Source organism: Neltuma alba, unplaced genomic scaffold (assembly GCF_004799145.2).
Source record: "Neltuma alba isolate B1F8T4 unplaced genomic scaffold, ASM479914v2 tig00005979_pilon, whole genome shotgun sequence".
Classification (NCBI taxonomy): domain Eukaryota; kingdom Viridiplantae; phylum Streptophyta; class Magnoliopsida; order Fabales; family Fabaceae; genus Neltuma; species Neltuma alba.
Window position 1 is genome coordinate 285,296 of NW_021634304.1, and position 27,968 is coordinate 313,263.

The 27,968-nt window shown below is 35.8% G+C and overlaps 1 protein-coding gene across 1 annotated transcript; it reads right to left on the bottom strand.

Moving 5' to 3' along the window:
• Positions 1-10,310: 10,310 nt before the first annotated feature.
• LOC114749200 (pentatricopeptide repeat-containing protein At1g74600, chloroplastic) lies at positions 10,311-13,737 on the bottom strand. Its single transcript, XM_028937690.1, has one exon. It carries the CDS (start codon positions 13,214-13,216, stop codon positions 10,538-10,540), a length of 2,679 nt encoding a protein of 892 aa, XP_028793523.1. The 5' UTR covers positions 13,217-13,737; the 3' UTR covers positions 10,311-10,537.
• Between the last annotated feature and the right edge of the window lie 14,231 nt (positions 13,738-27,968).

The following is a 27,968-nucleotide window of genomic DNA, read 5'->3' on the forward strand; positions in this document are numbered from 1 at the left end:
AAAGAATTAAAGAGATGTTAAGGGATAAAACGTAAGTCCTGGAGCAATGAGTTTGTAGCTCCAGTTTGACCTATCAAACGAGTGAGTTAGGTCATAAGTTTGGCAAGCAAAGAGATATGATGTTTCTCTTTAAAATGAGGGGTAGTTTGCCCGATTTCGATAACCGAGCAGAAAGCTGTGCCTTTCCAAAGTTAGGCAAAAATACAGTAAAATCCGAATATGACCAAATGAACAGTAACATTTTCAAAGGAAATTGAGCTTGAATTTCAAGGCAATCAGTTTAGAAACTATTTTTTCTCAAAATTTTATCCAAAGAGGTTTCTGTAGAACTTGAAATCACTCAATTTCAATTTTTCTACAATTAGTTATGAATTTTCGAAGTTGTCACATTTTAAGGTGACAATGAATAGTAACCCATAAATGAAAATTTTCAAACTTGATTTTTCATCAATTGTAGCCTTCAAAAGTGATTCCAAATGCTTCCGCAAGGAAAGTTAATTGATTTAAACATGAGGTGTTACACATATCATGGCAACACAATCACATCATGCAAGCATACATATTAAGCACACAATATAGGTAAGTTCACTACCTTGTAACATAGCTTTCCTCTTGTTTTTCCTTTGATTCCCTTGTCTTTCCAATCCTATGAATTTTCAGTCAACACCATTAAACATCCTTTTGGATATTCCAAGTTCCTAAACACATCAATACGTGATGCAAAACAATTATTAGAATCAAGTCATCAACTTATCTCTACTTGATTCTTTCTTGAACACACTTGAACTCTAACTTTTGAGTTTCAATTCCAACCTTCCTAAAATTATTTCCACATACTATCCCACATAATTTTGTATGTAGAATCTATTTCCAAACTCAAACCAATCAAAATTAAATCCTAACCATTCAGAATAGTCAAGGCCGAACAGAATCACAAACTAAGGGAAAGTTGGATTTCTTGCAAAATCAACACAGAGCCACTTGATTCTTGTTGTTTCCAAGCCTTTAAACATGCTTTTAACATCCATTCCATCTTTTCCTATTCCAATAAATTTCGTGCAGCACCTCCCCATAGGATTTCAGTCATCAAAAATCCAATCAAACCAACCACCAGCTCAAAAATGACAAGGGAGGTAGAAACTACATCAAAAACGGCACTCATACCTTATTTTAGAGCTTGATCTAGCTTGGGATCACTTGTCCTTTCTTTCTCCCTCTTTTTTCTCTCTCTAGAAACCATTTTGCAAGAGCTTCCCTATGGTTTCCATGAGCTTGGATGAAATGGAAGGGTGGGGAGGGGTATTTATAGAAAACAAGACCAAATCTCAGCCGTTGATCTTAAAAATACGTGGCTTGATCTAGACCGTCCATTTTCTCTGTTTATCTTGTGATGACATGTATCCTATGACATCATGCTTACCTCATATTTATGAGATCATGCTTACATCATCAAGCCACATGTCTTTAATCCAATCGCACACGTGTCTTGCATCCGACCGTACACGTGTCTTGCATCCAACCATACATGTAATACCTTCTTTTCCCATCTAACCGTACACTTATCTCTTCCATATTCCTTCATCATTTTGGCATTAAAATAGGGAAAAAATTAATATAAAATTCATGCAAAATATAGCCCTTAGGCATTCCTCCACCTATTTTGCCATTCTGCACCATATCAAGTACTTTTCTGAGTCCTGACTGACCTGGTACCACTGGAACATGTTTTAGTACCATTTTCTCATCTTAATTAAGTACATATATGGCATCATCTTAAAGGAGCATAGATGAAAATAATTAGCTCTACTGACAGGCTACTTAACCTTATTGAGTCACGCAGTAGAGATTTCACTATAACGAGTAGACAAAGGACTGTCTAAAATATTCCCGTATTGCGTTCTGATTTTTATGCTGTCCATAAATATCTTTTGCTGACTTAGCATGATGATTCGTAGGTGTTATGATTGCATTTGGTGACTCAGCATGCTAACTCAGTGCCGTCATGATGGTCTTTAGATATTTTCTTTCTCATTTTTCCAGAAATATTATTAAATAATACTTAACCACGGTTACCTTCTCTGAATTCTTTTTATCGGCTCATAACTTCATTGATCTATCTCTGGGTTTCATTCTTTCCCTTTCATCACGGGAAATTCCTCTAATTTTTCTGAGATCAAAAGTCAAACTGTAGACAGCTATTTTGACTTCCCCCGGATAGGGTATAAATAGGCTTTAAATTTAATTAAAACTAACCTTGTTAGTTTCTTGGGACATAATTAATTTTACAATCTGTGTAAATTCCTCAGCCACCGTTCCCCCGTTTTTCCTGGTTATTTGAGGCCGTCTCATAGCTTAAATAATTCAATTTAAGCTACTATCTCAAATTGTCCAAAACCCTGGAATGACTTCAGGGCATTTTCGTCATTTCTAGCCTTATATCGGCTCTAGGCTCTTATTCCCATTTTTCTGGAATTTTTCTAAGTTATTTGGGCCCTTTTTGCTAACTCTGAGCATTGGCTGACTAGAACTTTTATTACTTACAGTTAGGTCCTACTTGGCCTAGGAATCCTTTCTTTGCAATTTGGTCCCTCCTTAGGCCTAACCTTCAGAACCATCTCTTACAAGTTTTTGGCATAACCTTTAGCCTTTAGTTGTTTCCAGTTTGTCATTCTTTAGTCCTCGAACACTATTGTTTTACACATTTGCCCTTAGAAAATCTCTTTTTCCCTCCAAGGGATCTCCGGGACTTTTATTGCATTGGACTTAGTAATCATCCTTTTCTTGTGCTATTGTTTGTATTTATGAGCCAAAATTTGGGATGTTACAAGTTTTCCTAACATTTCTCTTATTTAATTTAATACTTGCATTTTTCTCATTTATGATTCCCCTGGCTTTTAAAGCACCAAAGACAGTTGTAATCCACCGAGGGCATTGGGAAAGCATGATCCTAGTAGTCCCATGCTGGACATTGAACAGCCTTGTTGTCTTTATTTAAAGGTCTTAAGGATGCGTGTTGTTATTAACGCTCTCCTCTAAAATCAAGGGAGCACCATCTATCACCAACAAATTCAAGAGGACCAAGTGAGGGTTACAGTTACAGCTGTTCAAGAGGGAGACGTAGGTGTGAATGTGCCATTCCCCACTCTGAAGTTGTGAAATTGGGCTAAGCAATAGGAACTTTCATTCTTTGGCCTTGACACCTTGTTAATGAGGAGACAATACCTACGATGGTAGGAAAATGTCTCGCTATATTATGTGAATTTTTTTTAACGTAATGCTTATAATACTTATGTTTATTTGATGTTTTATTAGGACAAGAAAGCTGTTAATAGATATCCCTGCTTGGTACAATTATATGAGGAATATAAAACAATTAACAAGGTTAACATAAAGATGCCTGTAGGGATTGTGGGTGAAGAAAAGTCATATTTCTTTGGACTTGACAACAAAGATATTAGGGAGTTCTTATCTATGAAGGAGTTGGACATAGCATGGGTTCAATTAACAATCATGTAAGTTTATTTTTTTTAATTTTTAACTTAAACTTCTAATTTTTTACTTTGCACATAGTTACTAATAATTACTTTATTTCAATTCAATGATAGCTTCTTCTATAACAAATGCATGTCATCAATGGAGAAGAGAAATTTGTATGGATATTTATACCCTACAAGTGTGCAGAAGAAGTAGAACTTACTAGATAAGAGAATGAGATATATGGGTAATACAATTGGAGACAACAAATTACCTTGTTATCTGGCACCAATTATCGAAGGGCAAGTAGCTTAATTATATTTATTTATACATATTCAAATTGCTAAGAATTATTGTGATACCAAACAATGTATAAATCTTACTCTATGATGTAGTCATCATTGGAGTTTGTGTGTTCCTTGTCCCATTGACAATGTCATCTACCGGTTTGATCCTTTAGGTCGTGGTCCAAGCAGTGAGATGAGGGGCGTTTGTAACAAGTAAGTACTATAACATAGATCAATAATTTTGTTTTCATTATAAATTGTTTAACTTGTGCTTTTCATTTGCTTATAGGGCTTTAAAGACTTATTATATAACAGGTGGGAAGCATTATGGCAAAAATGGCGCAACAACTTGGGTCTATCCCAATATGAGTAGTTTCAATTGAAGTTCTTTCATTGATGACAGTTATTTTATATATGAATTTGTATTATCATTTCCTTGTGATTTGCAGTGTGCTAAGCAACGAGGGTCAATAGAATGCGGATATTACATTATCCATTACATTTTTGAAATTACTGAAAGTGGATGTATAACAAAATTTGATGAGGTAAGTAAATATAATTTTAGTTTTGTAATAGTTGTTGAATTTTTAGATTGAATTGTTACTTTTTTTTTCCTTCATATGTTTAAATTTGTTCATTTGTCAATTTACATATTTTTTATAATGACTGCTTATACACTGTTGATAATATTGACTTCATCCGAGACCTTTTGGCACAGGAACTACTTTAAGAATGGTGGTGTAGGGATTGATAAAGTTTATGTTTAGAGATAATAGGTTATCAGTTTTGACTTTTGCAATTTGTTCTTTTTGACTAGTTATTTAATGTGTTAATATATTGATGAAATCATGATCTTGATATATGTTGGCTGAAGATATTGACTGGTTTAAATATTAGAAAATTTCAACTTGTTGGAAAGTGGCTGTTGTGGCTGTATGGGAAGTGGTATTCTGGAAGTGAATTTTTCTTTTAGCTAAAAAAAGAGCATATTCACGTCTGTTTCAAGAAAACATTAGTAAATGGGAAAACTTTTACTTCTGTTATGATAAAACAAAAGCAAAAAATAGTGACTTTTTACTTCTGTTTTCTAAAACAGAAGTAAAAAAGTTCTGTTTTTTATGAAAACATATGTAAATAAGTGATTATTTACATCTGTTTTGAAAAAATAGAAGTAAAAAATGTGAGTTTTTACTTCTGTTTCAAAACAAACATAAATAACAAAATTTATCTCCTCTATTCATAACGGAAGTAAAAAGTGGGTACTTTTTATGTCCCTTCTTTTCATGTTCCCCCCGAAATAGAAGTAAAAGGTCATCCAAAACAAAAGTAAAAAATCTTCATTGTAGTAGTGATTATGTCATTGAAAGTTAATAGAAATTGTAAGGGCAAACTTGAAGCTTGAAGTGTACTTTTACATCATCAATACATTATCTTCTTACATCATCCGTCTAGAAGAGAGCTAGGTGGCACAAATCTAATGGAGAGGAAAGGAAGGATAAATCTTGGCCCTTGGATCAAACTTAGTTTCCAAGTTTCCTTCCAATTTACTTGGCTCACATTTATTCTGCTTTCTTAATATCCTTCTAGAGCTCAGAAAATTTTTCTGTCTACTCCATAAATTTTCTTCAATTCTAGAGAAGATCTATGAATTTTCAGGTCATAATACTTCTTTTTAGCCTCGCATAAAAATCATTTAATAAAATGCCCTTAACAGGCATAATTGAGCCTTCTATTTTATTCCAGCCATTCTGCTAATCTTCTAGAAGCGAGACTAATTTTATAAATTATCATAGCCTTTAAGCTTCCTAACCTCATTTTTACGTATATTTTTTAGATCTCTTACTATCTCAAATAATTACCTCAATCGGTGTACTTTTTACCAGGTCACAATCTTATAAATTGCATTTTGGTTGCCTTAGGGGTATTTTTATCATTTCTTTTCACAAAAGACTTTAGAATGTTATTTTCCATTTTCTGGGATTTTCCTGACATTTTCTGTATACTTTTCATTTTTACTCCCATTGGCCTGTAACTTTCTGAAATTATGATTTAGTCCCTGCTTAGACTTAACTCATAAAACATCTCTTTGAGGCTTCTAACTTAACCTTTGGCCTGTTTCTAGCATCTTTTCTCTTTCTGGGTCCTTGAGACTCTCTTGGAACCTCAACATTACGTATATGTTTGCCTCCTAGTAACTTTCTTACTTTATAGTTTAGTCCATAAAACTGCTTTGACTTCCTTTTTCATTTTTAGGATTTTTGGTCTGAGAGGCTTAGTAGCTTACCTATTTTGGGCTACTCTTAGGGCTTCTAGGCCTAAAAATTAGGATATGACAGAGGGGAAGACAAGATCATAAAACAAGTGTACAATAGAATTTTAACAATTCACCAAGGGAAAAATAGGAAACCTATGGCCAAAAATTTGTTCATAAACACCCCCTAGTAGTGAAAAATTTTGCCAAAATTGACAAAAGAAGGGAATGAAGGTTTTACTCTTAAGTTGAAGCAAAGGAAGAGAAAGGGGAAGAAGGAAACCAAGCTAACTTCAAGCAATTTAATGTAAGTTAAGGCTTTCATTAAGGATTTAATTAACTTGATTAGTAGTTGTTTTTGGAATTGATTTAGATGGAGAAAAATGCCTAAAAACCCTATGACACCATGCTACCCAAAATGCCATACAACTTGTCATGAATGATTAAAATATGGCATAGGGACTAGAGCATGGAAAATAGTTGTAAAATTGTTTTGTCACTTGATTTATGGAAAAATTTTAACACATCACCCTTAAGTATATGTTTTGGCATGATTTGATACTTCCATTGAATTTAGAAGACGAAATTGTGTAGCATATATGTTGAGAAAATGTGTTTGGAAGCAATAAAATCGAAAATAGAATTTTTGGAGCCAAATACTCTAAGGGAAGTAGTTGGATTTTGATGAATCTAAATTCAAATAAAGATTCTACATGAAAAATTATATAGGAAAAGCATGTGGAAGTTATGTAAAGAAAGGTGATATAAAAACCCTAAAATCAAAGATAAAGGGTTGGGGTTTTTAGGTTAAGTTTTTAATGATGTTATTGAGTTGACATTTAGAATGCCCTTATTGTGTCATTGATAGGCATTAATCTTGGGTAAGAGGAGACCCGAGAACAAAGGAAAGAGAGCAAAACGCAAGAGTTTGAGCAAGGTAGCAAGAATGTACAATTTTAGTATTAATTTGTATTGGTTGTTATGCTATGTGTTTTTATGTCATGATGCGATTAAGTTAGCTATGATGTAATATCTTTAACTTCTTGCATTTTATGCCTTAGCAATGTGTAGAATTGAGTTTTTTAATGGTATGTTTATATGCTCCATTTCCATGGCATGATATTATATAAGAATGCATGAAAATGTTGATTGCATTTAACATGATATAATTGTGCATTGTTAGCATGATAATTGTTATTTTTGCTACTGAAATTTCTTTGAAATCTCACCCTTTTTATAACCAACTGATACAAAGGGGCTGGCTTTTCAAAGGATAAAAGGAAGGATTTCAAAGCACGAGGAAATTTACATGTAATGTCATGCAATGAGATGTTCGATGATGTTATATAATTTGTGTATACTTTGATGAATGGTTGTACGGGAAATGCTCCAACCTTTTGGGAAGTATCACTATGCATAAGTTAGTGGTAGTACAAATGATACTAGGTAAATTGCAAAGTTATGGTTTGAATTTCACAAGATAATGCAATTAAAAAGGTTGGAAATATTGGAAAAGTTATGATTTTTTGGCTACAACTTTTCTAATCAAATGATGGGATATGGCATTAAGATTTGGTGAGCTTAAAGTTCACATTCTAAGCTTCAAATAGAGTGGCAGATTATCTTATTTGAAGCTATGTGCTAAAAGTTATAAATTTTTAAAATTATAGTAAAAAAACTAGAAATTAAAAATTAATCAAATTAACAATGCTTTTTGCACAAATGGTAGAATGAGTATTTTTTCTGTGTAGAGAAATAAATGAACATCAAATAAAACTTAGAACAACCTCAATTCAATTTTTCTACAATTAGTTATGAATTTTCAAAGTTGATTAACATTTTAGGGTTACTAAATAAATTGTAACTCAAAAAGGTAATTTTTCAAAGTTCGATTTTCTAAGCCTAATGTCATACAATACGGTTCCCTTTGATACGTTTTGACTTGTATATGGTAATAAACTAAAGATGTTACAGTAAATATGCATGAGAAGCAATTTCAAGCAGGTGGAGCTATCATTCCCTAAGAAACGTAAGAAGTCAAAGTTGCAGTGGAACGAGGGCAGAAGAGACTCAAGGATGGAAGGTCTCACGTTTATCCTTGGCGGGTCGAATTACTTTAGTCAAATCCGTAGTGAGCTCGATGGCCTAATATCCTACACAGCATGATAAACTCCCCAAAGGAATCATCACAGAATTGGAGAAGGAGCGTGGCTTTATTTGGGGAGATTCTGAGGAAAGAAAGGCGTGGCATGCAGTCTCCTGGGATAGGATGTGTCAACCAAAAGAAAGTGGAGGCATGGGTATCAGATCTCTGCCATGTATGAATGAGACTTTCTTGTGTAAAATAATCTGGAGAAGTTTTAATAACCCACAGGAACTCTGGGTACAGCTGCTTCGGAGCAAATATTGAGGGAGGGCGAATCGTAATGGACCGGTGGGAGTAAAACAGAGTGATTCGAGGCTCTGGAAGGAGTTTGGAAATTATGGGGGAAATGTCAAGAGAAAATAGAACTCAGGAATAGTGAGGCTGAGGGTAGGGGTGTGGAGTACAAGTGGAACCTTAACAAAGACGGATCTCTTACTACGGCCTCTGCGTACAAATGGCTCCTTAATCCAGAAACTACACAATCACGTCTTTGGAAACGTGTCTGGAAGTTGAGGGTCCCTGAGAGAATTAGAGTCTTCATGTGGCTCGTTGTTCATCGGAGACTGACAACTAGAGCCATCACAAAAGCTTGGGATGATAGCACTGGGGTATGCTCGCTCTGTCAAAGAGAGACTGAGGTTAATTCACACTCTCAGAGACTGCCTTCATGCTAATTCGATTTGGAGAAAGATTATTTCGAGTGATAAACATATCAACTTCTTCGGTGCTGAATGGAATACATGGCTGGACCAAAATATGGTAAGTGATAAAGGAAGAGCTGAGCAGTGGAGATGGAATGATATATTTGCAGTGACTTGCTGGTTTACATGGGGATGGAGAAATACCCAAGTTCATAACCCAAAAGTAGAGCTTCCAGTGAATAGAGTTCAGAGTACTTACAAATTTCTAGCGGAGTATAATCATGGGAGATGCTTTGATGCGTTACAAGGTGCAAGGGAAGAATCTGTCTTGGTGACGTGGAAGCCTCCACCGAGAAGCTGGTGTAAATTAATTTCAGACGGTTCAGTATCTCAAAGAGGAGGACCAGGATGGGGTGGAGTAATAAGGGGGGATTGTGGAGAATCGTTGAGAGGATTTTCCATACAATTGGGTAGATATGATGCAGTGGAAGCAAAAGTTCTTGGAATACTTGAAGGTCTTCGAATCTGCTGGGATATAAAATAGAGGTAGAATGTGATGCAGTGAACGTCATCGAGGCGACGCACAAGAATGTTCCAGTTGCTGGTCATGCACATCTACAACCACAGTTCAATGAAATTGTAAATCGACCATGTTGTGTAAGATTTTCCCACATCTATCGTGAAAGTAATCGCTGTGCAGATAAAATTGCTACTATCAGCCACCATATTGAAAAAAAGATGATCTGGACTACTCCTCATGGAGTCTTGCGAATTCTGCAAGAGGACAGTCAAGGAAGTGGCATACCGAGAATAGTTCGTATGTAATTGAGCTTTACCCCCTTTTTCACCCAAAAAAAAAAAAACAAATCCTGGCATCAAATTTTTGTTTCTAAATTTGCCCTTGTGTACGATTAAATATTACGAGTGGTTATCCCGTAATAGGAAATTGATCCAATGCAAAAAGTTGTATGTTCTAGTTCACTTTTAACGTTATCTAAGATGTTTCGGTAATTTAAATGTCACAAAATCCTAAAATTGTCATAGCAATGCCATTCAGGATGCTTTATGGATATCAAAAACATTAAAAAAGCATGGAAAAATAACATTTTGAATAAATATTAGATACATTTCAGCTCCCAAAAAAAAAAAAACTAATAAATATAGATGCACACAAGCCTTTTGTAGTCTTTGGGCACCATATGATTCCATACTCTATTTTCATTTTATTGATATCTTGCTGAGTTGTAAAATGAAAATATTCATGTTCCATTCCACTGAGTTATACGGCAAATGAAGTGGATATAAAAATGCTCATGCGAATAAAAGATTTGCGGTGATAAAATGAAACAGAATTCAAGGGTAGATAAATAAACAGATTGAAGAGCCAAACTATAAAGCTGTACTCGTTAATTAGAGAACCCACGTATCTGGTATGTGCATGATGATGAGATGAGACCTGAGAGCTTGAATAGATTTTGATTTTTTTATTAGAAAAATTTATGGAAACATACTGGCAAAATAGATTTCATTCCCAGAAATGAGATTATATATCATATGAGGATGTAATCCTCATTCCCAAGGAAATCGGAAATGAAGTCTACCATAATTCTTTTTATTTTTCCCCATTCCCATTTCCTACTCTAATAATCCAGTGCATCATACAAGCCGAATAGTACGCTGATACAAGCCGTCAAAACCATTAAATAAAACAGGTCAATCATCATGACATAGTTGTTCCTCACACAAAGCTCCAACCAGGCTCTTTATTCGTCCCAGATCCTTTCATCAACTCCCGAATCCTAAGGACCTCATCCCACTGTCCTAAATCCGCACAAATGTTTGAGAATGAGACATAAGCCCCGGCATCACATTGCTCCAATTCCATTACTTTTTGGGCCGCTAACTTCCCAAGCTCATAATTACCATGGACCTTACAAGCTGCAAGGAGTGTTCCCCAAATTAAAGCATCAGGCTTTACAGGCATAATGTTAATTAAGTTTTCTGCCTCCTTTAGCCTACCTGATCGACCAAGAAGATCAACAATACAAGCATAATGACGACGACCAGGCTTAATGCCATAGTCTTTGACCATCGACTTAAGATACAAGAAGGCTTCTTCAACCAGCCCACTATGACTACAAGCCAATAACACTGCCACAAAAGTTACTGCATCAGGCTGAATGCCTTCTTTTCTCATAAGTTCAAAGGTAGCTAAGGCTTCAGAACTTTTACCATGTTGAGCATAGCTCACCATAATCGCTGTCCAACCTATCAAATCGGGCTTCTCAATATGGTCAAATGCTTTGCAGCAATCCACCAAACTTCCACATTTTGAGTACATGGTCACAAGTGAACTACCAACATACGCATTCGATTGTAAGCCCAATTTTTCAATGTGGGCATGCAGCTGCGTCCCAACTGTTGATCTATTTGATAGTGCAATGGCCCTGAGGACAGATGAAATTGTGAAGGTGTCAATGGGTAAATCGGTGAAGATCATATCACGGAATAACAGAAGTGCCTCTTCAATTAAGCCATATTGGGCATATCCTGAGACTAAGGAAGAACAAGAAACAGCATCCTTTTGAGGTAGCATATTAAACACCCTCCTTGCTAGCTCCAACCTTCCACATTTTGAGTACATGGACACAAGTGCACCACCAATAATTGTGTCCGTTCCCATTCCCAAACGAAAAGCATAACCATGTATTTCTTTACCTGTTTGTAGAAAACTAAGAGCAGAACATGCAGTTACAATTGCAGTTAAGGTCAAGTAATCAGGTAAAACCTCTTGAGACAGCATGTCTTTAAATAGCTGAAAGGCATGATCTGCATAGCCATGTTCAACAAAACCGGCAATCATTGAGGCCCATGAGACATTGTCTTTGTTAAGAACTTCCTCAAAAACTCTATGAGATTCCTCTAAACAACCACACTTAGAGTACATGGTGAAAAGTGAACAACCTACCGTAGCATTAGTGACCAGTCCAGACTTCAAAGTGTAACTATGCATCTGTTTCACAATATATAAGCAGCTTATAATACTTAACACTACAGACATACAATACTCATCTGGTCTAACACCTTCTTGTAACATAAACAGAAATAATTCAACTGCCTTTCTAGAATTTCGATTGTAAGCACAAGAAGACATCATTGCTGCCCATATGCGCACATCTTTCACATATTTTATCTCACTGAAGGCTAAATCAGAAAGCCCAAATTCTCCTATTTTAGCATACGTATTGATCAAGGTAGCTTGGACAGTTGCCTCCAACATTAAAGGTAATTTTAATATTAAGGAATGAATCTGGCTTGCCACTTCGATCATCCCTGGCTTGGAACATGCAGCAAGAACACTAGTAACAGTGAAGGTATTTATCTCCTCCCCTGTTTCTCTCATACATTTGAAAAACTTCAGTGCAGAAATCGAATCATTCTCTTGCACAAATCCAGAAATTATAGCAGTCCAGGAGACCACATTATGCATTGGCATCTGCAAAAATTTCCTAACAGCTTCATCCATACGTCCGCATTTGGCATATAAATCTACAATGGCGGTATCCACAAAAATATCTGTAGCAACACATTTTATTACCCGCCCATGAATGATTTTCCCAATCTGCAGTTCTTTAAGTGAACAGCATGCTGTTAAAACACTTGGAAACGTATAGCCATTTGGCTTTAGTGATTGACGACACATTTGAATAAAAAGATTCAAGGCAACCCAGTACTCTTCATTTCTAACTGCCCCAGAAATTACAGCATTCCAACAAACCACGTTATCACATGAAACATCAAAAAATATCCTTTGAGCCTTTTCAAAGCTGCAAGTTTTGGAAAACATATCTATCATCCCAGTACGAACATAACCATCAGAAACAAACCCTTTTTTCATTGCGAGTGAATAAACTTGCTTACCTAATGCTGGAGCTTGCAAGGCAGCACAGGCTGAGAGAACACTCCCATAAGTAAACTCATTTAGCTCCTTACCAAATGAATGCACCTGACAAAATATCTCCCATGATTTCTCAAACATTGAATTGCCATTGTAACCAGATATCATGATATTCCATGAATGAATATTTGGAAGAGTAATTGAATCAAACAGCTTGCGGGCAACAAGCATGGCAGAAGATTTACAGTACCCGCCGAGCAAAGAGTTGATGAAAAATACATTGGATTGCAATGCATCAATTTTAAGCAGACGGGCGTGTAAGATTTTTGTCTTTCTAATGCTGGGCTGTCTCGACATTCTGTGATCATTGAAGAGTTTAAAAGGGTCGCAATGTGTGGAGTTTTCTTCATATTCGTGAAAAGTAGTGTATGATGTTCCAATCAAAGCAAGCGGTGATGTGAGTCTGTAGGCAAGCTGAGAAATCCTAGATGGCAGGCATTGATCTATAAGAGAAATCATAAGAGTGATACAACAGGGACTGGGCACAAGTTCACGTTGCAGTATCTTGTATTGATGTGTGATGTGAAGTTAACATGAAAAATGACTATTCAAGATATGAGAACTTCTAGATCCTTTCTTGTTTGTCATCTCCCTCTCAATTCATTTATGAAGTTCGACAGCGCTCCCAACCCTACCCTAAATTCTAATCCTCCTGCATCAAAGGAGGAACAAGATTTATTTCACAAATATATCAAACAAGACACAATAACCTCAGAAGTTCTTCTTCTCCTTCACCGGTCCCGCCGAGCCCCTAGCTCTTCATCCCAAATTAGCGTCTCTTGTAAGCTGTCCTGCTTCGCTCTTCGCCCACCATGAATTCGTCTTTCCATGTCGTGCATTTTAAGGCTTAACTGCCACGTTAAGTCACATCAGCATTGTTCAGCAGAGAGCCTCTACGATTGGGGTTCAGCTTCTCTCCTCTATTTTTTTTGTATCCGCTGCCTTCAAAACGAGGTCATTTCGACAGCTCTTCGATGAAACCAACACGGCTGACAAGGGAGAGAATAGCACAAGCGCATCACTGTGACCTTTCACGTTTATGGCCTGTTAGACCGGCCCCAATTTATTTGCCGCCGCCCGTATTGTGCGCGTCTCTCTCTCTCTATATATATATGCGCGCGCTTGTGTATATATATATATATATATAATATATTTGTTAGATTTTGGGTTTGGATCTGCTCTTAATGGGTCGGATTATTTGACCGGATATAAAGGGAATATACCAGTCAAATATCCAAGCGATATTGTGATATGTTTGACTTGGTCAAACACTTTGAATCATATCCAATTGGTTACGATATAAATCTGATTAGTTTATAATAAATTAATTAATTTATATTGTATAGATTAAATATATATTAAGTATATATATTTAGAGTTAATTGTGATTAATTCTGGATATTAAATTCAAATATCATGATATTATGAGATAAAAATATATTTATATATCCTATTTCAGATTTTATCTAATGGGTTCAGTAGATATTTTTGGCTACCCAAAATACCCCTGACAAAAGCTATAAATAGAGGCTTCCCCCCATCAATTCAAATCACTCCAGTAATTGAACTTTCCTACTCTCTCTCTCTTATTTCTTGCAAAGAAGTGCTCTGTTGTGCACTCAAAAGCTTAAACTTTTATATTCTAGCTTAAGCGTGAGCTAAGAAGATCCGACCGACCTGACCCGACCCGAGATCTGACCCGATACGTTTCCGATCCATTCTCTATTTATTCTAACATTGGTATCACATTGGTATCAGAGCATGCTGATGAATACAAGTATAAAAAATGTCTGTTTTCAAAATTGAGCTATTATGCTAAACAAATTATCAATGAGCAAGACGCACTTTTTTTCTCAAACATTATAATCCAATACAGAGAGAAACTGGCAAGGAGGGGACACATATTTACTGAAGGATTTTTTAAAGATGCTGTAAAGACGTTAAAGAGAGTTTAAGAGAACCCATAATAAAATACATCATAAATGAATGAGTTTTTGTTTGTGTTTATGTTTTCCTTTTCATTTCATGTTTAATCTTTGAGACTTTATTTTTAGATTATCCAAATCTTTATAAACATTTATGCTTCGTTAATCAAGTTTTTTTATTATTATAAATGCTTTATTTAAGTGGGAATTTCATGAGGAAAACTCAAATTGGGAATATATTTAAGGAAAGTGAAAGATAAGAAAGGTGAGAGGCTAACCAGGAGTAATGGGATGGGAGCCAACCTAGTTGTCTCTTGATCATGAAAATGGAAAGACTCTTACTCGGACGATCTATGACCTACTTGAATAACGTGTATGTTGCATACCATACTAAAATGTATTGTTGTCTATGTGACAGCACGATGTCTCAAAGAGGAATCAAGTCCGTCATAGCTGACCTCATAGGAGGTGACAAGCTGAACAGAAACCATTACAACATGTGACGTCGTAAGATATCATATGTCCTCAAAGAATAAGAAGTCACTGATGTGTTGAGAACTTTTCTTCTAGAGCCTGAGGCAAATGCATCACGAAGGGACCAGGACGGCTACGCGGCCTGGAAAAGAAAGGATACTATCGCCAGAATTACTATGCCAAGTGTCATGACTGACGATGTGTTGGTGCAACTCGAAACACACCCTTCCACCTCTGCTGTGTGGGTAGCGCTGAAATCCGAATTTGACAGTACCTCTGCTGTAAGGCTTAGGAGACTCACCGTCAAACTTGGTAATTTCAAGCTGAATCCTAACACTCCTATAAGGCATCATCTAAGGGCAATGCAGAACTTGATCAGGGAGCTTAAGGTGTTAGAATCAATCTCACCCAAGAGGGGGGTGAATTGAGTGAGTTACAAAAACTTAAAAATTAAAACGAGATAGTATTGAAAAACAGAGAGTCAGAGTCAGGAGAGATTTCACCGAAGAGGGAAGACACAAGATTTATACTGGTTCGGTCTTAACCACTTGACCTACGTCCAGTCCTCAGAACACTTCTGAGTATTTCACTATCTTCCAAGATTGACAGGGCTCTTGGTGCCTCGGTACAGTAATTGAATCGCTCAATCACTCCCCCTTACTCCCGTAAGGATACAAGCCCTCTCAAGAGTCCACACTCTTGAGTATCACTCAATAGTATTTAATGAAGAGTAGTTATCGGCTCTCTTACAGAGTGAATTTAATGATGAACACTGATGCTCAGTAGTATTGCGGAAAACAGAGTATTGAATGCTAGACTTAATAATCACAGGTGGTAGTTCCGGTATTCAATTCCTTCATTAATGCTTCTTCGCGCCTTTTATAGTTGAGATCGTTAAGTAGCCGTTAGACGGAAGAGCTTCTAGCCGTTGTGACTCCATTTGCGTGTTTCGCCGGTTTCAACGGTTCCGCCATTAATGCGTCTTAGCTTCTGACACTGTAGGTTGCAGTTTACGTAATCTCGTTGAAGAGCCGTTGCAGTCTTTCTTAGTGATCTGCATATTTTAAACTTTGAACAAGTAAGAGTCTTGCGGAGTAAGCTTTAGTCATGAACTAAGAAGAGAAAACGAATTTATCATTTAATGATTTTGGACGAAGTGATTTATCTGTAAAAAGAGCAGAAAGACATTCTGCATATGCTTGATCGAAGTGGTGATCGATTACTTGTTGATCGATCAGGTTATCGATAAATAGAGTGAAAGCTTTTTGAATCAGTTGATCAATATTATCGATCAAGTGTTGGATCATTGACTTTAAGAATTATCATGGTAAACGAAAATCGTTCCATGATCGAACACATTATTGATAATTCAAATGTTACGGAAATGAAACTTCAGTCATTGATGATCGAACAAATTATCGATAAATGGATGATGGATAAGGTTATCGATAAACCATGAGTATGAATATATTCAGTGAAAGACACAGACTATCTGAAATGATCGAACAGGTGATCGATCAATGAATATTCGAACAAGTGATCGATAAAGTGAGAAAAGAAATTTAATCCTGTAAGGTAAAGAAACTGATTATCGATCACGTTTTGTGAAAACATGAGTTTTAGGAAATTGGATGATCGATCATATTATCGAAAAGTCAATGATCGATTAGGTGATCGAAAATGGTTCAACATAAGTTAATGCGAATATAGCAATCCTTAGACTCTTTATCGATCATGTTATGTGAAAAGATATTATGCAAACAAGTTAAATTATCGATAATGTTATCGATAATTTGGTTGCAGAAAAACTAAATAAGAGTAGATAAAGACATTGATTATCGATCATGTGATCGATAATTTTATGATCGATAAGGTTATCGATCCAGCAGTTAAGATGATTACCTGCATTCAGAGAGTTAGAGCATAATGATCGATCATGTGATCGATAAACAAATGATCGAAAATATGATCGATAAATGGTAACAGAATTAATGTGCAGAACGAGTAGATTGTGTTACCTCTTATCGAAGTCGTTATTGATAACTGATTTATCGATCATGTGATCGATAAATACACTTCAGATTTGGTTCTCTTTATCAGTAACTCGATTGTTTATCTGATGTTATCGATCAGGTGATCGATAATTAACCGTAACCTTGTGTGATTTCCATGTTAGCGATAATCGAACATTTTATCGATCAACAACTTATCGGATAGATCTTCGATCAAAACACCTACTATAAAACTGATTTATACCTGAGCAGTTATCTGAAAACTTAGCGATAAACGATTGATTGATCAGATGATCGATCAACATACTTAACCCAATTAATCTAACTTTGTTATCATCAAAACTATAATCCTAACATAAGGAAGCCGAAGGCACCTTATCTGATGAGCAACAGATTCAAGCTGTCATGAGATCTCTCCCAGCAAGTTGGGACACCATGAAGCATACCATTACTCATAACGAGAGTATAAAAATATTTGCTGATGTAGCTCACCACCTCCAACTGGAGGATGACCGAATATAAACTGTGAAACCTATTGGTAAGGCATATTTAACTAAAAGAAAGGGAGGGGCAACCTCCCAAAACCAGTCCAAGAGAAGCAAAGGCTCTCAAAATAAGAAAGGCGGCCCTAAAGTGAAGAAGGGAAAGAATTCCTTCAAGAAAGGCAAGAAACTTGCAAAGAAGCAGAACATAGCAACCATCAAATGCTATGCTTGCCAAAAGAAAAGGCATTATGCCAAGGACTGTCCTGAGTAGAAAAAGGTATTGGATTTAAATTCGATACATTTCTTTTATATTTCTAGCATTGCATTTATTACTGAAACTAATCCTCTTTGGGTTATAGACTCAGGGGCCATAGACCACATGAGCAAAGATCGTGGCAACTTCACAGAATTTTGTCGGTTACCAGCAAGAAGCAGATGGTTTATGTTGGAAACAACGCGAGAGTAGAAGTCAAAGGGATCGGTACTTGTGAGCTGACCCAGCATGGAGGAAAAACCCTAGTCTTGCAAAATGTCCTTTACGCTCCAGAAATTTGACGAAATCTTGTGTCTGTTATTCCCTTAGTTAAATTTCATTTCAATGTCTTTTTTCGTGATTTCATAGTAGACATTTCGTATGGGACCAACTTTTCAGTTTCTGGTTATGTTTCGGATGGTTTCTTTGTTTTAGAGAATTTCAATGACAATTTTTCTAGTTCTTGCTATGCACTTTCTTCTGATGTCAATTACGATATATGGCACGTTAGATTAAGACATATTAGTCAAGAATACATGACCAAATTGGCAAAAGAGGTTTGTAGGAAACATGTTCAAAAAGGAAATGTCTCTGTGTGAACATTGCCTCGCTGGCAAGAGCACAAGAAAACCTTTCGGAAAGGCAACCAGGGCTAACCACCCTCTTGAACTGGTACACTCTGGTATTTGCGGACCAGTGAGTGTTAGGGCACGTCACGGAGCATGGTATTTTATTACCTTCATCGATGATTCTTCCCGATATCACTATACTTACCTGATTTCCCACAAATCTGAGGCATTAGAGTGCTTTAGAAAATATCTTAATCTAGTGGAAAATCAGCTAGGTTCAAGAATCAAAGCCCTAAGAACTGACTGAGGTTGAGAATGCCTCTCTAATTAGTTCAAGGAACTCTGTGAAGAAAGGGGTATTGTTAGGCAACTAACAATCCCCGGCACTCCTCAACAAAACGGAGTTGCTGAAAGGAGAAATAGAATTCTCCTCGATATGATTAGATCAATGATGGCACAAGCTGAGCTTCCAACCTCATATTGGGGAGATGCTCTTTTAACTACCACATTCATACTTAACCGAGTGACTTCTAAATTAGTCACCACAACCCCTTATGAATCATGGACAAACCGCAAATCGGATCTAAGCATCCTAAGACCATGGGGGTCAGCGTCCTACATTCGTGATTCTTCCCATAAGTATGATAAGCTAAAACCGAGGAGCAAAAAGTGTATCTTCATAAGATACTCTAAGAACTCTAAGGGGTATGTCTTCATTGGTGAAAACGATGACGACTCAGTGATTGAGATAGAGTCAAGGGACGCAACATTCATAGAAACTGAATTTTCTAACAGAGGGAGTATTGATCGAACAAGTTGTCTTTATGATGATGATAGTAATGAGGTACAACAAACTGATTCGAGTGGGAGGGTTGAACCATTTTCATAACAAGGTCTAACTCAGCCACAAGAAGAAAGTCTTGCAGCAACCCTACTTAAGAGAAGTAATAGAGACAAAACTCTTTGGAGACGCTTCTCAATTGAAGGAGCAACCTTCATCATTAGTCCAGAAAATGATGAAGAAGACCCCGTAAGTGTTAAAAAAGCACTAACAGGGCCTGCTAAGGAAAAATGGCGAAAGGCCTTACAAGAGGAAATAGATTCCATTGAGTCCAACCAAGTATAGGAATTAGTTGATCTACCACCTGGCCAAAAGGCAATTGGGAGCAAGTGGGTTCTCAAGTACAAACATAAGGCTGATGGATCAATTGATAAACCCAAAGCAAGGTTAGTTGCCAAAGGGTATACACAACAGGAAGGAGTGGATTACGGAGACTCCTTCTCACCTGTTGTACATTTCAACTCAATGCAACTGATACTGGCTCTGGTAGCAAGTTTAGACTTAGAGTTACATCAGATGGATGTAAAAACCGCTTTCCTGAATGGAGAACTAAATGAAGAAATCTATATGGAACAGCCTGAGGGAACAAACAAAAAGGTTTGTAAACTCTTGAGATCCTTTTATGGACTCAAGCAATCATCTAGGCAGTGGTACTTAAGGTTCCACAAAGCTATAAGCTCCTATGACTTCGAAATGATCGAGGAAGATCACTGTGTTTATATCAAGTGGTTTGGAAACAACTTTATCATTCTATCCCTCTATGTCGACGACATACTCCTAGCTGGTACCAATCTTAAACTAATAAAGATGATCAAAGAGTGGTTATCCTTGAACTTCGAGATGAAAGACATGGGCGAAGCAGAATATATCTTAGGCGTTAAGATAAGAAGAGATCGTTCTAAAAAATTGCTGTCATTGTCACAAAAGGCATACATAGCAAAGATTCTTGAGCATTTTAATGAGAAACTGTAAACCTACGGATACCCTTGTGGTTAAGGGACATAACCTAAGTGAGGAAATGCGCCATATAAAACAATGCGATATAGAATGCATGAAGAGGGTCCTATACTCAAGTGCCGTTGGTAGCCTAATGTACACCATGTTGTGTACCTGGCCAGACATATGCTTCGCAGTTGGACTTGTGAGCCGATTCCAATCTAATTCAGGAGTAAAACACTAGGAAGCTGTAAAGAGGATTATGAGATATCTAAAAGGAACCATGGACTATGAGTTATGCGATCAAGGAAACGGCCTTCGTGCGGAGGGTTATTTCGATGCTGATTGGGCAGGAGACCTGGACGAGCGACACTCGACGTCAGGCTATGCTTTCCTACTAAATAACAGAGCAATCTCCTAGAGCAGCAAGAAACAAACGTGTGTATCTCTTTCATCCATGGAAGCAAAATACGTAGCATGTTCTACAGCTGTCCAAGAAGCTGTATGGCTTAAAAGATTCTTAGTATGATTGGGAATCCATGGTGGTAGTAAGGGACCAACTCTAATTCACTGCGATAGTCAAGCAGCAATAGCCTATGCAAAGGACCCTAAGTATCACAATCGTACTAAGTATATAGACATAAAATATCACTTTGTAAGGGATATGATCGCTAAGAAACAAGTTACAGTTCAATACTTGTCCACTTATATGATGTTGGCAGATCCCCTAACCAAGCCTATAGCTAGAGATCCTTTTGTCAAGCATGTAAAGGCCTTGGGCATGCGGAAAGCATGATGTATTGAACTCCTTTTTCTTTTTGATCCTTTTTTTTGTTCAATTATGTGGGCACAAGGCATGTTGTACTAAACTTTTTCGTTTCCTCTTACTTAGTAATTCAATGCATTTTATCTAGTTCAAGGAAATTTTCTTGTATATACATCTGTGTATTTATACATGCATAGGCACGAGGTATGCAACACCAATATGTCGTACAGGTCACAAGGTTGGCTCACTTACACGAGCAACCGCCTTGCTATGTTCTCAGGGACATAGAAGGTTTGACAACAGATGATCACCATAAGATGGTAGAGAAGAATCACTACACAAATATTGCCTCAGCTAGACTGAGATGAGACCCATAAAAGTCTTGGCCAAATCATAGATAATGTGTAATCCATGAGACCTGTAGCCAGACAAGCAACTCTTCACTTGTAAGACGTCATATATAGCTATGATGAAAGAGCTCCTGGTTCAAATGTTGGAGTGTATTTGGAACTTTAGTCTGTACAATGCTACTAAAACCAAAAGCGACAAACTCCACTTAGTAGATTGAGCACCGTAGCATGCTATTCATACTGTATGAGCTCACTCGAATCCGCAACATAGGGCGTAGATGAAAGATCCCTGATCCATTACGGTGTAAGTCCCAGAAAGGAAATAAACCTTTCATAATGCTCTTAAGACTTAGGCAGCATCACAAGGGTTTGGTTTAGTGACAGCTACTCTAGCCTAAATGATGAACAGTCAGAAGGAAGATTTATCCTGAAGTACACATCTACGTTGGTGTCCATGACATGTCCCTTGCAGGTTGAACAGAACAACTAAGCAAGTGTGGATACCATACGTATAGGAAGGCAATCTAAGTAAACAAAATAACTCGAGAGGGATTAGATATGCTATAAGTAAAGTGTATGGATAAAACTAGGGCATTTAAGGCAACAAGCATACAATTTGCAGGTACACCAAGGGTGTTCTTGTGTGCTGATCCTGTATAAAGAATTCCTAGTGCACAAGTACTCGAATCGATGATGTCATGCCTACTCAGTCACGACAGACACCTAGTATGAAGCAATGAAAGATTTAACTATCGCACGATGGACAACCCATCAAGTTCGAGTAGGAGATGTTGGATTTTGGGCTTGGATCCGTCCTTGATTGGCCGGATTATTTGACTGGGTATAAAGAGAATATACCAGTCAAATATCCAAGCGATATCGTGATATGTTTGACTTGGTCAAACATCCTGAATCATATCCAATCGGTTACGATATAAATCTGATTAGTTTATAATAAATTAATTAATTTATATTGTATAGATTAAATATATATTAAATATATATATTTAGAATTAATTGTGATTAATTCTAGATATTAAATTCAAATATCATGATATTATAAGATAAAGATATATTTATATATCCTATTTCAGATTTTATCTTATAGGCTCAGTTGATATTTTTGGCTACCCAAAATACCCCTGAAAAAAGCCATAAGTAGAGGCTTCCCCCCATCAGTTCAAATCACTCCAGTAGTTGAGCTTTCCTACTATCTCTCTCTCTCTTATTTCTTGCAAAGAGGTGCTCTACTGTGCATTCAAAAGCTTAGACTTTTATAGTCTAGGTTAAATGTGAGCTAAGAAGATTCAACCGACCCGACCTGAGATCCGACCCCGGTACGTTTTTGATCTATTCTTTATTTATTCTAACAATATTAAATAATAACACATAGCAGTACCACATGTCCATGTGTGAATAATAGTATTCCTCCAGTCCTAAATATAAGACCCTTATACACACTAGTATAAAGGTCTTATATTTAGGACCGGAGAAATATTGTACCAGTGATAACAATATTAGTACTAAATTACTATTACTAATAATAGTAATAATAGGAAAAACTACAAGCTCCTCAACTTGATGTTTTTCACAAGATACTAAAAATCAGACCGGTCAAGATAGTAGGTCAAGGGTTCGTAGGTCAGATCGGGATTAACCCGAAGTCTGATTAGTTTAGTTAAAATAATATAATTTTTAATTATCTAGTAAATATTTTAATAAAATAATAAAAATAAAATCATGATATAAAAATAAATTTTTATAAATTAATAAAAATAGGTGCAAGGTATATTAATTTGATTGCATTTTAAAACTTTTTCATTAATAAAAATAAATATTATTGAAATCATTTAATTTCAAAGAATTTATAACCTACAATAGATTTTGGCCTACTTATGAAACTATTAAAAATTTTAATATATAGTAATTCAAAACATAAAGAGATAAATCAAAAAAGATTTAGAATTTTTATAATTTTTTTCAATAGACATAAAAGTTAAACCTAGGCATTCATCTAAACAAATAAGGGCACCGGAATTCGAGATTTGTGTGTTTTTCCATGACTTTTCAAACTTTTGTTTTCTCCTAATGCAAACTTCCTTGATTGTGAGTGTGACATTTCTCCATCCTCCCACGCAACCCCTCATCCTTCTTCCTCTTTAGTTCATTCGGTCTTCTTCTAGTCTGCAACTCAGGATTTTATTTTCCTCCCATCAGTTATTTTGTATTCTCCTCTCAAATACTAGGTAATTTATTTCATCTCATTTCTTGATTTATTCTTCCTTATCATGCTTCTCCCTCTCTCACTATCTTCTTCAAGCTTTTTTTTCCCTTGCAATGGCGTGGCATCACAGTTGCAAGGACAATAAAAATCAATTCGGGTAGCCCATTGTACCTAGTGAGTGACATGAGTTATGTCTGGGTCACATTGGTCCAGGGCAGTTTGCTCCGAGTCAAATTTTTTACGGTTCAAAGAAAGACCGGATCGAACAAGTGGCCGGTTCGCTGGTTTCCAGTCTGAACCGGCCGGCCCGGTTTTTAATACCATGGTTTTTTTTATAAATAACCTCCTTTAAACTTGGAAAAAACTTTCTAATAAATTACTTAATTTTGAAGCTTTATGCAAATAACCATTTTTCTAGTAGTTTTATATTTTACTTATAATTACATATATTACCTTCTATACTTATGGGGTATTTGGAAAAAAATCAAACCATGATTTTAAAAATAATTTTACGGCGTACAAAGGAAATATATGAGAAAAATTTTGTCTCGATTTACGTGAAATACTTTTAAAAAGTGTCGTTTTAGGTAACCGAACAGTTGAACACCCCTTTAATATAAGATCAAATTATTTAAACTATAAACTTGATCTTAAATAAAGTACTGATGCCAGTATTAAAGTTTAGTATTGTTGTTTTTTTTTTTAAAACCAGAGTATTGTTGTTGTTAACGATAGTAATAAGTGTTAATTACACGAGACTCCTCTAAAACAACGTACATATATTAAAGTTTATTATATTATTAGTACTACTTTTTTTGTGAATTATTAGTCATTTTTTAGTCCTTAATATAGAACCTAATTAACTAATTTAAATGGATTAAAGATGTTAATTAAATCAGTTAATATGATATGTTTTTTTTTTAAAAAACCCTAAGCATCTTTCTTAATTTCCTTCACCCGTCTCCTAGTTCATTATTATTAGGAGAATATTAATAGGGTTAATTTAAGAAAAAAACTAATAAACATGTAAGATGAATCTTATATGTAGAGCCAATATTAATTCCCTAATTAATTTCTACTAAGGATAGGAGGAGTACAAAACTATTTTGTTGGAAAAATTGTCAAGTAGTCATCATGTTAGCCTTTGTCCCGCTTCACACATGGACATGCGGTACTGTTGTATGTTATGATGTAATACCTCCGGTATTAAGAGTTAGTTTGATATTTAATTTGATTCTAAATATAAGACCTTAATTTATTTTGTCTATCATATTTATCTATTTTTTTTCTAATGTAGTTCTTATAATAATTGCACCTATTAAATGTTTCATCAAATAGTAGTTCTAATTAATACACATGATTAATAAAAATATTTTAGAAAAGACAATGTAACACCTTAGTTTTTAACCCATTTTCACATCAAATAGAAGCGACTGGAACCATTTACTAAGTCCTTCAGTTGGAAAAATTTAAACTTTAAGAAAATTATTCTCAGGTGTAACATCCCAACTTTTGGGCCTAGAAGTACTAGAAATAGCCTGAATTGGATAGGCTACTACACCCTTTTTGAGCAGAAGTTCCAAAGATGAGAAAGGAAGTCAAAGCAGTTTCAGGGACTAAACTGCAAAGTAAAAGTTTTCAGGGGTTCAAGTATAATTAAGGCTAGAGGCTCCAGTAAAGTCTCAAGGGCCCAAAAAGAGAAAAGAGAGTAGAAACAGGCCAAAAGTTAAGTTAGAAACCTCAAAGAAGGATTATATTAAGCTAAGTCCAAGAAGGGACTAAACCATAAATTCAGAAAGTTATTATCAACAGGGGTAAAAATGGAAGAGTATACAGAGAATTCTAAAAAAAAAATCCCAAAAAATAGGAAATAATATTCTAAGGCTCTTCTGTGAAGAGAAAAGATAAAAATACCCCTGAGACAGCTTAAATAGAATTTATAAGGTTATGGCCGGTAAAAAGTACATGGTTCGAGGTAATTATTTAAAATAGAAAGAGACCTAAAAAACGTACACAAAAATGAGGTTAAATAGTTGGAAGATTGTACTAATTTATAAAATTAGTTCTGTAACCAAAAGGCCAGTAGAGTGGCTTTAATAAATTAAAAAGCTAATTATGCCGATAAAAGGGTATTTTAGTAAATGAATTTTATGTAAGGCTTAAAGGAAGTGTCATGGCCTAAGAAAATTTATAGATACTCTCTAGAATTAAAGAGAATTTATGAAGTAGATAGAAGAATTTTTTCAGCTTCGTAAGGCCATAAAAAAAGCCAGAGAAACATGGGCCAAGTAAATTTGGAAGAAACTTAAGGATTAAGTTTTGATCAAACGGCTAGGATCTAATCTCCCTTTTCCTCCACCACATTTGTGACACTTGACGTCTTCTAGAAGAATGAGGTAGGGATGATGCAAGAAGATGATGCAATGATGATGTAAAAGTCAACTTGAAGTTCCAAGATTGCCTTTACCCTTTCTATTAGCCACCAAGGGCATTTTGGTCCATTAAAGCCAAAGTTTTGGCTATAAATACTCCACCTTGGAAGAGCATTTTGGCAGCCATTTGTAGAGGGAAAACTCTGCCAAAATTTAGAGAGAAAAACGTAGGGATGAAGGCCAAAAAGAAGGAACAAGATTCAAGCTTCAAGATCAAGGTATGTAATGGTTGTAGCATCTGACTTGATGCCTATTTTGAATAAGTTACTCTTTGTATCTGATTCTAAAATTTGGCATGATTAAAGTACACTCTGTAAGCTTTAAATCCATGGGTAGAAAACTTCATTTGGATATGTGTACGATTTATAGTGATTTTTCAAAGTTAGGGTTTGAAATCTGGAAATAGTGTTTAACCTTTGAAAAGAATGTTGAATTCCGTACAATTCTGGTATTGTTCAGCATAGAATTGGTTCCTGAAACTATTTTTCTTTTAAACAAAACTTAAGGTGTTTTTAGTGAGACTTGGAACCACTCAGTTTTGATTTTTCTAGAATTAATCATGAATTTTCAAAGTTGAGTAAAAATTCTGGAATTTCTGCGTGAATAGTACCCGCAAAGCAAAATTTTCAGATTTGATCTTCTTGAATCTAAGGCCATCTAAAGTGGTCCTAATTGACAAGATATGGATCTTAAGGATGGAAAATGATGAGATTTATGTTAGAAAAGCTAGAAAGAAAACCCTAAAACCAAGAAAAAGGGTTGAGGTTCAAGAAAGCTAGTCTTGAACTTTTTGTAATCTAGTGGTTCTAATAGCTTGTGTGATCATTATGACTATGTTTAGGACCTTAGAACATCCAAGAAGGATGTTTGGTGATGTTAATCGAATGCCCACATGGTTGGAAAGTCAAGGGAGTCAAAGGAAAAGTAAGAGGAAAGCTTGAGGTGCAAGGTAGTGAACTTACCTATTGTTATTGTTTGATGTTGTATGCTTGTGTGTTGCTGTGTACATGTTATTGAATGTTGTTGTGACATGTATTAGCTACTGTAAATTCTATTTATGATGAGTAGATTATGTCTCCATGACCATACATCAAGAAAGTAGCTTTAAGCATGCTAATATGTCACTAACTAACAAGAGAACAAGTAAGTTGCATGTCGTGCATTAGCATCCATCTAACAAGATTAATATGGTATTATTTGCTACTGAGATTCTCCCGAATCTCACCCCTCCCTAACCAACCATTTAGGTCAATCAATGATGGGCAATAATGGCATGAGAAGCAAGGAGGAGAAAGTGGAGAATTATTGATGTTAATGAATGATATTATTATTCAATGTGTAATTCTCCTATTATGTAATTTATGTTGTGGATGCCAATGATGCCATGTATTTAATTATAATGCTTATGGCATGTATAGAAATGTATGAGCATGAACGGGAAAGAGTAAGCCCATGTTATGTATGCCAAAGAAATAAAATGAATTAAAGTAAAGAGATGTTAAGGGATAAAATGTAGGTCCTGGAGCAGTGAGTTTGTAGCTCCAGTTTGACCTATCAAACGAATGAGTTAAGGCACGAGATTTGTCAGACTCATAGTACACATCCCAAGATTTAAAATGAGGGATGGATCACCTCAATTGGATGTGTACACAAGGAGATATGAATTTCCAAAGTTGAGGCATAGAATCTGGAAGTTCCAGATTTTACAAAATAAACAGTAATATTTATTGATTAAACTGTACAAATTGGGCAAAGATAAGTCCAATTGGATATTTTTCCTTAAAGAGCATTTAAATATCTTTCCATAGAATTTTAGAACATCTCAATACGATTTTTATGGAATTAGTTATGAATTTTTGAAGTTGGACCTGTAATATGGAAATTAAATAGTAAATAGTAACCCGAGTAATTATGTTGAAATTTTAAATCCACGAGCTTGTGTCA

What these genes read in the sequence shown, in the direction of transcription:
- LOC114749200 (XM_028937690.1), bottom strand. Translation starts at nt 13,216, where the DNA reads ATGATTTCTCTTATAGATCAATGCCTGCCATCTAGGATTTCTCAGCTT.